At 41.9% G+C, this 14,512-nt stretch overlaps 1 protein-coding gene across 1 annotated transcript in view; it reads right to left on the reverse strand.

Annotated features, from left to right (window-relative positions):
- The window catches only part of KIAA1549 (KIAA1549 ortholog), a 103,885-nt gene that overhangs the window by 57,788 nt on the left and 31,585 nt on the right, over positions 1 to 14,512 (reverse strand). Inside the window, exons 5-10 of the mRNA XM_021692837.1 lie at positions 14,252 to 14,429; positions 13,406 to 13,536; positions 11,308 to 11,491; positions 9,735 to 9,794; positions 8,364 to 8,512; positions 694 to 871 (exon numbers count right to left, since the gene is read on the reverse strand). Of these exons, the coding sequence (XP_021548512.1) occupies positions 694 to 871; positions 8,364 to 8,512; positions 9,735 to 9,794; positions 11,308 to 11,491; positions 13,406 to 13,536; positions 14,252 to 14,429 (880 nt within the window). The remainder of the gene's footprint in view (positions 1 to 693; positions 872 to 8,363; positions 8,513 to 9,734; positions 9,795 to 11,307; positions 11,492 to 13,405; positions 13,537 to 14,251; positions 14,430 to 14,512) is intronic.

Raw genomic sequence — 14,512 nt, forward strand, 5'->3', positions numbered from 1 at the left:
AGAGGGCACCTCCCAGCTTCCTGTGTGACTAACTGTCCCTACCAACGTTCAAAATATGACAGACAAGGTTTTGGAATAAATACCGAGAAAACAAGTTATTTTTACCTAAGACAAAATTTTTAAAATGAGAAATAGTACAGGAGTAGGGGAAAAAATATTACAGTTAACTTAAGCTACTACGACCCTTAACACTGGGGATACAAAATGCTGGGTAGGAAAACAGTAGTGCGGACTACAACTACAAGCAGCTGAAATAAAGGACTTGGCAAGTGAATTTTAACAACTGACATTCTGGGGTGCTTGGGTGACTGAGTTGATTAAGCGTCTGCCTTTGGCTCAGGTCATGATCTCAGGGTCCTGGGATGGAGTCCTGCGTTGGGCTTCCTGCTCTACGGGGAGCCTGCTTCTCCCTCTGCCTCTGCCCCTCCCCCTCTGCTCCTGCTCTCTCGCTCTCTCTCAAATAAACAAATGAATAAAATCTTTTAAAAAACAAACAAAAAACAACTGATGTTTTATACAAGTGCCACGTAATAAATAATAAGGATTTAAGACATAAATCTACTGTGTGCACATAGGAATGCTTTAAATTCGGATTTCATTGTCAAAAAAAGGGAAAAAAAACAAAACAAAAAACTGGCTTTTGACCCCAGCACAGCACAGACAGTACTTAGGGTCTACGCCTCACACACTTACGTTGGGCAACAGCGCCTTGAATTCGGTAACCCAAGATAATGGCTGCTCTCTGGATATCTATCTTGTTAATCAGATCCGAAGACTTGACTGCACTGAGTCTTTCTCCATCCTGATCCTCCACAAAGTAGATGAGCTGCACAGGATTGTCATCTCCCTCTAGCCTTGACACATTTACCATCTGAAAGATAACAGAAACCATTAGCATTTTTGAAGCTCCTATTTCTAAATGCCCTTGCTCAAGGCACTCTATCTTGACTATGTTATTCAGGATTCATTCCAATCCTCATAATGAGCTCCTGATACCATTCTGGATGCCAGAATCCCCACGATGCTCTCAATGGTAAGAGGGACAATGAATGTGACTCTGTACAGAATAACAAATGTGCCTCATCTTGCTCCAAGTCTTCCCTGAGACAAATGGGCAAGTAGGATACAGAGAACACACGGTTGCCAAGTCCAGGCAGTCTAGAATTGCGACCAACCAGCTCCAACACATCATGGGAGAATGCTGCTGTCCTCCCAACATGAATCATTAATGTTAGGTACATCCCTGGTCCTCAGAAACGACTGTAGGTTCTATCCAATCTCGTCTTGAATCTTATCAGCATTTCCTCTTTTTTTAGGGCACTACTGCCATCTTGGTTCAGTGGGGGCTAGCCCAAGTATTGCAGGATATTTAGCAGCATCACCATCCTCCACTCACTAGATGCCAGGACCAACAGCCATATCCTCCCTCAGCAGTTGTGACAACCAAAAATGTCACCAGGCATTGCCAAATGTACCCGGGTGGGAGAGGGAGGACACAAAATCAACCACTTGAGAATCACTGGTCTCAGGGTGATAAATCTCATAAATTCTTTAATACCCCACTGTCAACAATAGATAGATCACATAGACAGAGAATCAGTAAGGAAACAGCAGATTTGAGCAACACTATGGACTACAGGAACCTAAGAGACATTTACAGAACATTCCATCCACTATCAATAGAATACACATTCTTCTCAAGCACATGTGGAACATTTTCTAGGATACACCATATGTTGGGCCACAAAACAGTCTCAACAAATTCAAGAAGACAGACATTATATCAACTATCTCTTCTGACCACAATGGTATGAAACTACAATCAATAATAGGAGAAAAGCTGGAAATATCACAAATACATGGAAATTAAACAGCACACTCCTGCAAACACCAATAGACCAAAGAAGAAATCAAAAGGGAAATTAAAAAAATATCAAGACAAATAAAAACAGAAAATAAATGCATACATCAAGAAAAAAGAAAGATCTCGGGGTGCCTGGGTGGCTCAGTCGTTAAGCGTCTGCCTTCGGCTCAGGTCATGATCCCCGAGTCCTGGGATCGAGCCCCGCATCGGGCTCCCTGCTCAGCGGAAAGCCTGCTTCTCCCTTTCCCACTCCCCCTACTGTGTTCCCTCTCTCGCTATCTCTCTCTCTCTCTCTCTCTCTCTGTGTTAAATAAATAAATAAAATCTTTAAAAAAAAAAAAAGAAAGATCTCAAATAAAAAACTTGGGCGTCTGAGTGACTCAGTTAAGCATCCAAATCTTGATTTCGGTTCAGGTCATGATCTCAGGGTTATGGGATCAAGCCCCGCATCAGGCTCCACACTCAGTAGTGAGTCTGCTTGAGATTCTCTCTCTCCCTCTCCCTCTGCCCCTCCCTCCTCTAGTGTGCTCACGTGCTCTCTCTCTCTCTAAAATAAATAAATAAATCTTTTTAAAAAACTAACTTTACAACCCAAGGAACTAGGGAAAAAAAAGAAAAACCTAAGCCCAAAGTTAGCAGAAGGGAGAAAATAACAAAGATTAGAGCAGAAATAAATAAAATAGAGAATAGGAAAAATTAACAAAACTAAGAGTTGGTTCTTTGAAAAGATAAACAAAATTGACAAATCTTTAGCTAGACTAACAAAGAAAACAGAGGACTCAAATGAAAGTTATAAATGAAAGAGGAGACACTACAACAGATAAGAGAAATACAAAGGATCATAAAAGATTACTCTGAATAATTATACACCAACAAATTGGATAACCCAGAAGCAATGGATAAATTCCTGAAAACACACAACCTACTGAGACTGAATCATGAAGAAATAGAAAATGTGAACAAACCAATAAGAATTAAGAAGATTGAATCAGTAATCAAAAACTTCCCAACAAAAAAAGCCCAGGACCAGATGGTTTCACTCATGAGTTCTACCAAACATTCAAAGAATTAATACTAATCCTTCTCAAAAATTTCCAAAACAGTGAAGAGAAGGGAACATTCCCAAACTCATTTTATGAGACCAACATAACCATGATACCAAAGTCCACTAAGGACACTACAAAAAAAAAAAAAAAAAAAGAATACTACAGGCCAATATCTCTGATGAATTAGATGCAAATATTCCCAACAAAATACTAGCAAACCAAATGCCACAGTACATTAAAAAGATCATGGTACGTGATGTACATGTATGCAACATGGGGCTCCTGGGTGGCTCGGTCGGTTAAGCATCTGCTTTCAGCTCAGGTCATGATCCCAGGGTCCTGGGATCGAGCCCCACGTCAGCCTCCCTGCTCAGCAGTGAGTCTATTTCTCCCTCTCCCTCTGCCCCTCTGCCTGCTTGTGCTGTCTCTTTCTAGCTCGCTCTCAAACACATAAATAAAATCTTTTAAAAAAAATGTCCATACTATCCAAAGCCACCTATAGATACCATCTATAGCCCTCTGTAGCCATCAAAATTCCAATGGCATTTTAAAAATAGAAAAAACAATCCTAATATTCATATGGAACCACAAAAGACCCTGGTAACGAAGGAGCCAAGAATACTCAATGGGGAAAAGATAGTCTCTTCAATAAATGGTGTTGGGAAAACTGTATATTCACAACCAAAAGAATGAAACTGGGTCCCTACCTTATATCACTCACAAAAAATAATTCCAATGAAAGATTTAAATGTAAGACCTGAAACCATAAAACTTCTAAAAGAAAACATAAGGGAAAGGCTCCTTGACATTGGTCTTGGCAATGATTTTCTGGATATAACACTCAAAGCACAAGCAACAAAGCAAAAATAAACAAGTGGACTATATCAAACTTAAAAGCTTCTGTGCAGCAAAAGACAGACGCAACAAAATGAAAAGGCAACCTATGGAATGGGAGAAAATAGGCACAAATCATATATCTGATAAGGGGTTAATATCCAAAATATATAAGGAACTCATATAGCTCAGTAGCAAAACAAAAAACAAAAAAACAAAACCCAAACTCTGATTTAAAAATGAGCATGAGATCTGAATAGACATTCTTCCAAAAAAGATACACAAATGGCCAACAGGTATATGAAAAGGTCAACATCACTAATCATCAGAGAAACGTAAATCAAAGCCACAACGAGATATCACCTCACACCTGTTAGAATGGCCAGCATCAAAAGACAAGAGATGGGCGGGGGTAAGAAGATGGAGAAAAAGGGGACCCTTGTGCATGGTTGGTGGGAATGTAAACTGGTGCAGGCATTGTGGAAAACAGTATGGACAGTCCTCAAAAAATTCAAAATGGAACTACCATGTGATCCAGGAATCCCACTTCTGGGTATATACCCAAAGGAAATGAAATCCACTATCTTGCAAAGGTATCTGCCTACCACCACCACGCCCTCCCCCCCCCCATTCACTGCAGCACTATTTACAATAGCCAAGACATGGAAGCAACCTAAGTGTCCATCCATAGACGAATGGATAAAGAAGAAGATGTGACGTGATACAGACACACACGCGTGCATGCACACACACACACACGCATGCACACGCACGCACACACACACATTCTAAAAAAGCCAAACTCATAAAAATAGAGTAGCTGGTAGTTGCCAGGGACAGGAGGTGGGAGAAATGGGTGATGGCGGTCAAAGGGTATGAACTTCCAGCTGTAAGATGAATAAGTTCCAGGGGTCTAATGTACAGCATAGTGACCGTAGTTAACAATACCGTGTTATATACTTGAGAGGTGCTGGGTGTAGATCTTAAAAATTCTCACCACATCCAAAAAAAAAAGAGTAATGGATGTGTTAACTAATGTTATTGTGGCAATCACTTTGCAACATATACACATGTCAAATCATCACACTGTACACTTTAAACCTATATGGTGTCATATGTCAACTGTCTTTCAGTCAAGCTAGAAAGTTGTGCATAAATTCACAATCACCTAGGTCAAATAGTACTTTGATTTGTCCCAGAATCGATCTCCCTCTGGTGTTCTAGGTAGCCCTTTCACATTATGACTTCAGAAACTGGTATACTTGCTGCATCACAGTCTTACATAAATACATGTTTCTATTTTGTTGCTGCTTCTCTAATAATATGCAACAATTTTACTGCCCCTTGAAACTCCAGCAAAATGCAGGACTGATGTTTTGGGGCAATATCAACAATGAGTCCAAGCCCTCTGTTTTGTACAAGCAATTTGAATTTTTGGTCTCTACATTTGCCATTGGCAAAATGCAGCTGCTAATTTTCTAGCCACGTGTACAGAATTGTAACCCTGCCCTGCGTTCCGGACACAGCTGAGGGACCCCTCCTTCACCACTGGAAACTTCTGGCAAATCAACAATTTCATGATTTCACTGTGAATGCCTTCTTCAAGATTATTTATAAAGATCCTTACAAATAGGTCCAAACTCTCATCCCTGGAGAATCTGTTCTTTAAACCTCCCCATCCTGACAAGGGCTCATCTATCCTGCCCTTTGTTTGCTATTTCTAGGCTAATTCCCTGACCACTTCTATTCCCTAACCACCTACTCTCTCCCCAAACTGGGCTGTAATGATTAATGTTTTATTAGCCCTTAGAATGGAATACTATCAAAGGACTATGTAAATATTTATTACACTGAAAAGTTCTGATACATTTTAGAAATGGTTTTGCCTTGCAGAAACCAGGTTCCCATATATTTGGGGATATAATTAAAGATAATACAAACTTGTCCAATCTGAAAGCAACAGTCAGTAAAACCTAATTCTAGCATCCTTTCTAGATAACTTCTTATCAGATTCATAGCTGGAATCCATACAACCACAGTAGGACGGAGTCATCATTTTGGGCAACATTTTCAATTTCATTTTTAAAATTATTTTCTGATTAAAATCACATGTTCACTGTACAAATTACATGCTCATTGGAGAAATTTTGAAAACACACAAAATATATAAAAAATAAAATGAAAATCACCTGAAGTTCAATCAACCAAAGAAAATTATTATAAACATTTTGGCATATTTAATTTTTTTTTCATAAGTTTCATATTAATATTTGGATGACAGTGCATGCATTCTTTGGTAACCTCTGTTCACTATATCACTCACTCACTCACTCACTCATTTGTTTGTTTGTTTATTGAGAGAGAGAGTGTGAGTGGGGGAGAGGGGCAGGGAAGAGAAGGGCAGAGGGAGAGGGAGAAAGAGAATCTTAAGCAGGCTCCATACCCAGCGCAGAGCCTAATCTCACGACCCTGAGATCATGACCTGAGCTAAAATCAAGAGTCGGATGCTTAACTGACTAAGCCACCCAGGTACTCCTCAATAATTTTTTTATTATTATGTTATGTTAATCAACATACATTACATCATTAGTTTTTGATATAGTGTTCCATGATTCATTGTTCGCATATTACACCCAGTCCTCAATTTTTTTAAATTTTTTATTGCTATGTTAATCACCATACATTACATCATTAGTTTTTGATGTAGTGTTCCATGATTCATTGTTTGCGTATAACACCCAGTCCTCAATTTTTTTTAATTTTTTATTGCTATGTTAATCACCATACATTACATCATTAGTTTTTGATGTAGTGTTCCATGATTCATTGTTTGTGCATAACACCCAGTGCTCCATGCAGAACGTGCCCTCTTTAATACCAATCACCAGGCTAACCCATCCTCCCACCCCCCTCCCCTCTAGAACCCTCGGTTTGTTTTTCAGAGTCCATTGTCTCTCATGGTTCTTCTCCCCCTCCGATTTCCCCCCCTTCATTCTTCCCTTCCTGCTATCTTCTTCTTTTTTTTTTTTTTCTTAACATATATTGCATTATTTGTTTCAGAGGTACAGATCTGTGATTCAACAGTCTTGCACAATTCACAGCGCTCACCATAGCACATACCCTCCCCAGTGTCTATCACCCAGCCACCCCATCCCTCCCACTCACCCCCCACTCCAGCAAATTTTTTAAAAATGACAATGGCTACATAACATTCCAACATATAAAGATTCACTATAATGTATTTACTCATTCTCCAACTGCTGGACATTAGGTTGCTGTAATGCTTTCACTTTTACAGATTATATTTTGATGAAGAGTCCTGCACTGTTGCACATGAATCCTTGTCTACATCTCCACACTGGGTCACTCTAAGGGGGAAGAGATGTGGGGTGCGGTCCCTATGCAATCCATCAGATGGCACCGCTGGCTGGGGTGGTTTCATTCACGCCCACAGACCTCACATTCCTACCTGAGGGAGTTTGCACAATTAACGTAGCACTTCATTAGGTAGTTTTATGGGGCTCTATAACTGTTTTACGCGCATAAATTAACCTCCACCAAGACCTTGAGCTCCACGAAGCCAGGGCTGCTAAATAAGGCAAGGCTTTTACAAGTCATTTTAATTTCTTCCTTGTTCCATGCTTATTTAATGTTACTCTCAATTTTTTATTAGTTTTTTTAAAATTTCTCTATAGTCAACTGCAGCTGGCAAAGGAACTACTCTGGGAGAAGCAATCAAGAGCAATGCTTATGGGGAAAACTCGGTAAGAGGGTCACAGGACAATGCCACCAGCTCAAGGCAAACTCGCGCCGCCCCCACCCACGTCAGCTGTGCATCTTTCTCGCTGATGCCCCCAAACCACCCACCTCTCTGCCCCTGCACTTCCTTTCACCCCACTTTTCTCTCTCTGTGATGCCATAGCTCTAAATATCCCGTTTTCCTAGCTCTAGAAGTCAGCAGTCAATAAAGGAAAAAATCCAAAATAACAGAATTCACATTGAGATGGGAATAAATTACAGCCTGAACCTCCAACTCTCTGCGAGCATGTGCATTTTTAATGGATCACTTTCGGATTCAAACGAATCTGTTGTTTGTAACCTTCCTGCTAGTTTACAAAATGGACTGTAGGGTGACAGATGGTAACTAGACTTCTTGCAGTGGTCACTTTGAGGTGTATGCAAATATCAAATCATTACCTGAAACTAATATAATATATATCAATTTTACCTCAATTAAAACAACAACAACAACAACAAAAGTGGAGACAATCGGGTAACATGACTGGGTTGTCAGGAGGCAGGGAGGATGAAGTGCTAGAAGGGAGGACACAAAATTCTCCTCTCTCCAATCCCTTACGGTCTATTCCACTAGATGATTTATAACTATGATGCTCATGTTGATGGCATGGCAACCCAGTGACACAATTCTCTTGCCATGCTCCCCACGGGTTTATCCGTCTAGACTCTAGTCGAACTGAAATGCTACCACGCTCATTTGTTACCTGATAGAGTCATCAGTCCAAATTTAGAATTTTCTCATGGCATTTTCCATTTGCATGAAAATAATGCATGTTTTTAGAGAAATCTCTTCCCCTCCTCCCCTGGCCATCTTAGAGTACCTGCACCACGCTGTTCCCGGCAGCGATGGTGGCCCTTCTCCACATCCGCCTCCGGGTGGACACCTCACTGAACAGCTGGGCCAGCTTGCGCTCCATCTCAGCCTGAAACACTTCATTCTGGAGCTGCTTCTCGACAACGCCCAGGAGAACTGCATTTACAAAATGAAACACACGCAGGCCCCAAAACAAGTTAGCAGTGGAGGAAAAGTGAGTGTGTGTAGAAGACAAAATTAATGTAGGATTCCTATGAAGTGCCCATCCCTAGGGAGGAGACATTAAGAGGAGGAAAAAGTGAACATGAACGGGGTCATGGGGAGCCAGGAAGTGCTGCTCAGGGGTCTTATTTACAGTTCCAAGCTCTGTTACACAGACTGGCGGCCAGAAGTCCCAGGAACTCAGCAGCATAGAAGCTTTGGAGCTAAGAACTCCCACACAAGAGCAAATATTTTATCCATCCTTATTTTAAAACTTCTGGAAATGCTCTGAGTTCTTATCTTTCTAGACTCAAGACTTAGATGCATAAACTGACCCGAGATAAGGGTGCCTGTCTTAAAACATCTGTGGTAAACAAGATTATCAAACAGATAATGGGCTTGTTAGCATATCCTCAGAGAAAAACCCCTGAGCTTTTCAGCCAGAACTGGCCCAAATCTGCTGAGACAGGACCATGGACAAGTCTCTGAAGTGCTGTGAAAATGGTCTGGAACATGGGGCCACTGTACCAGGCAAAGAGGTGGAGCCCTTACATGGGGAGTTGTATGTGAAGCAAGGAGAACTTGCAGGGTCTGAGAAGCCACAGACGGTGATCATCATACGGCACACATCCTCCCCACGACCACTTACTTACCCAGCCACTCACACACTGGGCACACAGTGAGTGTGTCACTATCTCTTATTCTTTGATTACCCAGTGAGAAAGCCTTTATCCGCAATGCCATAGCTATAAATATCTGACCCAGGCCCACAAGACTTTTTAAAAAACCTTCTTATTTGCTCACCGAGCTACCTTATTCATCCTCATAAAACCAAACAAATAAGGCTCTTTAGAAAACAAAAAAAGAGAGAGAGAGAGATCCTTGCTTTGGAACTCCATCCTGTTCTGGATCAGAAGACTCAGTTCTTCTTAGACCTTCCCCTGGACTTGATGTATGAATTTTAAAGAAAGCCAATCCTTTTTGTGCTATAACTCAGTGGGACACATTCCCACAGCTGAATCTGAATTCCCTTCTCATTCATTCTTTGCCAAGAATTTAAGGGACATGATGCCCTGAATTTAGGACTCAGAAACAAGAAAGTCAGCATCATGCTCGATACACCTGCCCAGACTTTTTATTCCTACAGTTCCCAAAACATTATGTAAGTCAGACATACCTGTTCTCACCCAGGAGGACTTCAACAACTGAGATAAGTTCAGCTGCGGGTACTGGAAGGCTATAAAAAGGAAAGGAGGGAAATCCGTGAAAACATGTTCGCACCCATCAGGAAGGTAAAGTCTAGGGAGTACCCGGTAAGTCACAGTACTTCACCTTTCTTATACCTTTTAGCACAAAATGTGTTAGAACAAAATGCCAGACTGGTGTGAAGGCATGGACAATATGCAGTTTCTGAGCACAAGAGTCTCCAGAAGAAAGGCGGAGAAAAAGAAGTAAAAGGCTGGTTCGAGTGTCACCGAGTGACAGAGCCTGGCTGCCCGCCCGCCTGCAAGTTCCCCTTGAAATCTCATTGTTCCAGAGCAATGAGATTTCACACTGTGCTCCCCGGGGCCCTAGGGTTTCCCAGCAATGACTCCGGGTAAAGTGACCCTATGTCCTAGCATGGCTCGGACAGTCCCGGGGTACCCCTGATGTCCAGCATACTATTTTACCCATACCTGCACTGCACAGAATGAACAGGTGCTATTTGTAAAGAACAATTTTTATCCCTGCCCATATACTTTGGCATCTGACAAGTTATCCTTTTTCATTTAATTAACCACACACTAAAACACATAAAAGTCATTAGACCATTTGGCTGTTCCATTTTTGAAAAAGAATTTGATGTTTAATAATGCAATATATGTTAAGGGAAAAAAAAAGAAGAAGAAGAAGGTAGCGGGAGGGGAAGAATGAAGCGGGGGAAATCAGAGGGGGAGACGAACCATGAGAGACGATGGACTCTGAAAAACAAACTGAGGGTTCTAGAGGGGAGGGGGGTGGGAGGATGGGTTAGCCTGGTGACGGGTATTGAGGACGGCACTTCTGCATGGAGCACTGGGTGTTATGCACAAACAATGCATCATGGAACACTACATCAAAAACTAATGATGTAATGTATGTTAACATAACAATTAAAAAAAAAAAAGAATTTGATGGTTTTTTGGCCTGATTTCAACCCTGGGATCTACTGTTTTTTTGAAGTAAATGTTTTCCCCACCCCCACCCCGCTCCATTTGCACCGTGATTCTAATTGCTTCAGCCAGGAAGAAAGGTTCTGTTTGTTTTATTTTTCTTTTTTTAGTTTTATGCGTGCATGCAGTAAAATATACTCTTTCTGGTGTACAGCTTTATGGCTTTTGACAAATGCACAAAGTTGCATAACCACCACCACATTAAAGATACAGAACAGGCTCATCAGCCCCCAGAAGTTGCCTTCTGCTACTCTTCTGCAGTCGAGCCTTCCTCCCACCCATCTCCCGGGCAACCACAGGTCTGTTCTCTATGCCTCTGGTTTTACCTTTTCCAGAACTTGTGTAGGCTTTACCAGTGCCCTTTACTCTCATAGGACAATAATAAAACAAGGCCAGTGGGTGAGGGGGGCTCTGGAGGCCCACCCCGAACTGACTCTGAGATGCTCCGATTTTATCTGATTTATACTCTGGACTTCAGCCAAATATTTCAAAAGAGGCCCAAGCAATGAAAATACTTGCGGCCACTTTCCCAGCACTTTGCGAGAGAGCCGTACTCACGTTCGGCGATCTGGAGCACTGGGTACCCCAGGTAGAAACTGAACTCCACCACGCTCAAGTTCCTGAGCAGCTGGCTCACTTCTGTCCCATTCAAAAACCCCTGCGTGCCCCTGACGGCAAAGACGATATTCACCGGGCCCCGCCGAGGAGCCGGCCTTGAAGCACCCATGGTGATATTCAAGATCTAAAAAGAAGGAAGGTGGGATAAGCTTCCAAAAGAAAGCAAAACACCGAGCTAAAAGCCGATGATTTCTCTCTCACAATTTCTCTCATTGATTTTTTTTTTTTTGCTAAAAGGAGGTAACGTTTTTCAAAGGAACGAACTAGCTCCACAACCTGGTTCCCGTCTGCAATACTTAAAATTCTCAGTTTACTGAAAATGTTTTTCCCATGAAGTGATGAACTGAACACATGTATTTATAGTCCCTCCGCACCCCTCCCACCCCAAATCCCCCTGAAATAATAAGCTGAACAAAGGGGAGTAAATCTACAACAGCTCTGAGAATGGAAGAAAATCAGAGATTTCTGTCAAATTCCTGGAAGATGGAGAGAGGATGGGATCATAATGATATAAACCAGAACTGAGGGAACTGAGACCCAAATCATACACAGGCACGGAGCGCAGGGGCAGAGAGCCGGTTCCCCCCGGGGCCCCGGGAGAACTCTGCAGGAACGGACACCAGAGGAGGCCATGAACAGCAATCAGTACAATTAATCAATGCCTGTATACCAAAGAGCTGAGCTGATTCTTCCTCTTCTTCCCTTCTAATTGCCACAGGCAAGGCAACACAGAAGTGCTGGCCAAGCCACATCTGCACCCTGACATGCCCAAAGAACCGCTCCCTAAGGAAAAGGAGCTCCCCGTCAGAGCAGGCTAACAGACTGTGTGGGTTTGGCCCCTAAGAAGGAGGGTAGAGACTTCTATCCACCAGAGCACACAAGAGACAGAGAAGGAAAGAAAACGAAAGAAAGGGCAGCTTTGCTGCAAAAAGTACACTGAAGCGCTCCATCCCCAGAAATCCTTATCCTGCACTGGGGCAGGGGTCCCAGGCTGCCTCACCATCCTCATCCTCTGCCTGGGACCCAGTGCTCCAGGGAATCGTCCCGTCGGGAGACAGGGCAGATATAGACACAGACACCACAGCTGAATGGGAGAGCTGGCCAAAATTAACAACCTGCTTCTTCACTCCTAACAGCGACTAACCAAAGGTCTCCAAATATTTACGGAAAACTAGGAGCCCGAACGCCAAGGACCAAGATCAACAGAGAACAATGGCTGCAGAGAAAACAGAGACAACGTGGAAACCGGAAGGCAACTTTTAACAAATGCTCATTAATGTCCTCGGAGACTTCCTAGGTGATTTTGCATCATCATTCAAAATAATCCTGCATCTTTGTAGGAGAAATCACCATGAAAAAGAAGCCAAGAACAACAGACAAATGACAGCTGAGAGCAAATTCAGCAGAGGGACTGAAAAACATGATGGACACAGCTGAAGACGAAATTAATGACTCAGAGGACAAAGTTTAGGAATTTAAAAAGAGATGGTATTATAAGAAAACATAAGAATTATGAAACATGGCTCCAAGTTTACAAAAATTTAATATAAATTCTAGAAAGAGAGAACAAAGGATACGGAGAAAAAATATCAAAGAAATATAACAACATCAGGGGTTTCCATACAATACACACAAAGCCTGTTCATTCCTGAGTGGCTAGATTCTGTTTTTAGAGTGAAGCACTGCATTTTGTGGTACCTCATAACATGAAACACCGTGTACTGAGGCACTCCCCCATTGGGTATTTAGGTTGATACCGTTCCTTCTTAGAACATTCTTGTGTTTCCGGCATATGCTCATCTCTGTCCAGCTCACCACACCTGAGCTCTGTGGTCATCCTACTGCTCCGTAATCTTCAAATACACCTAGCCTATTCACACTACGTGAACTCGGTGCCCCGGAAAGAGATCGACCTCGATTCATGTGAACTGAACTTCTTCCACGAGAGGAAGAGTTAATCGTGGCCTCAACAAACATGTGAAACGAGTTCCTCTTTAAAGGACAAAGCACCTTGTTCTGCATTCAGTGCTATTCTCACCTGCACGGTGAAGTTATGCGTCCCCTGGTGGTGTTTTCTCACTTCAGAAAGAGCTATCATCAGGCCTTTCTCGATGCGCTGGGTGAAGTTGCAGAAGCTGGTATCCACACTCTGAGGCACGAACTGAAGAACTAGAAGGAGGACAGCAATCACAGGCCCGTGAACCAGGCACTGGTTTAGGACTGAGGAATGAGGAGGCAAAAAATACTATCTAACTCAAAAAACGCCTCCATAGCATGGGATTAGGTACTGAGAGGTAGTATTTAGCGGTCTCCTCCTAGGGAAACGGAGAAAGCCAACTCTGCCCCAAATGAATACATACAACGTGAAGGTGACTTGTATCTTTTAAAATGGAAAAAGATAACAATGGGAGCATCAAAAGATGCAAGTGACTGAAACATTTCAAGTATGAAATGTGAAAATACTCTCAACTCCTCAAAAAACACTGTGGGGAGATAGATGGAACAATGGGAAAATGTCAGTAATTTTTCAACTGTGGATATGTGTGTGTGAGTGTATTCAATAATCTTCATCTCTTAGAGGCATGAGCTGAAATACTTATGGGTGAGATGACATGATGCCGTATCAAAATAATGTGGGAGGAGGGCATGTAGGTATCACAAGACAGACTAGGAGGTGAAAATTGTTGAAGCCGTACAAGGAGTACATGGAGGCTCATTCAACTATTCTGTGCCCTTTTGTATATGCTAGAAGTCTTCTGTAATTATAAAGGCTTTTTTTAATTTAAATGAATTGTTTAAAATTCTCCAACTTTTTAACAACGTAAAAAATAAAATAAAATTTTATTTACAAATCAATCAAAACAACTATGCTCAGTTTTCTCACCCGTGTGAACTTGGAACCTGGACTCTGGCACAAGGAAGGAAGGTTTCACAGCCAGGATTAAAGGAGTTTGGTCACGTACAAGTTTACTGTTTATAAGTACATTTATGACTGATATTGCCGTGTAAACGAAAGGCCCCGATGTTACCAGGAAAGTGAAGTCAGCGAATAGTTCATAAACCTATGAAAATTTTAAAAAAACACAAAAGACAGTAATTATCAAATTTGAGAGGGCTGTAACTCAAAATTAAAGGAAGCTACATG

The sequence above is a fragment of the Neomonachus schauinslandi genome, chromosome 12, assembly GCF_002201575.2.
Source record: "Neomonachus schauinslandi chromosome 12, ASM220157v2, whole genome shotgun sequence".
Taxonomy (NCBI): domain Eukaryota; kingdom Metazoa; phylum Chordata; class Mammalia; order Carnivora; family Phocidae; genus Neomonachus; species Neomonachus schauinslandi.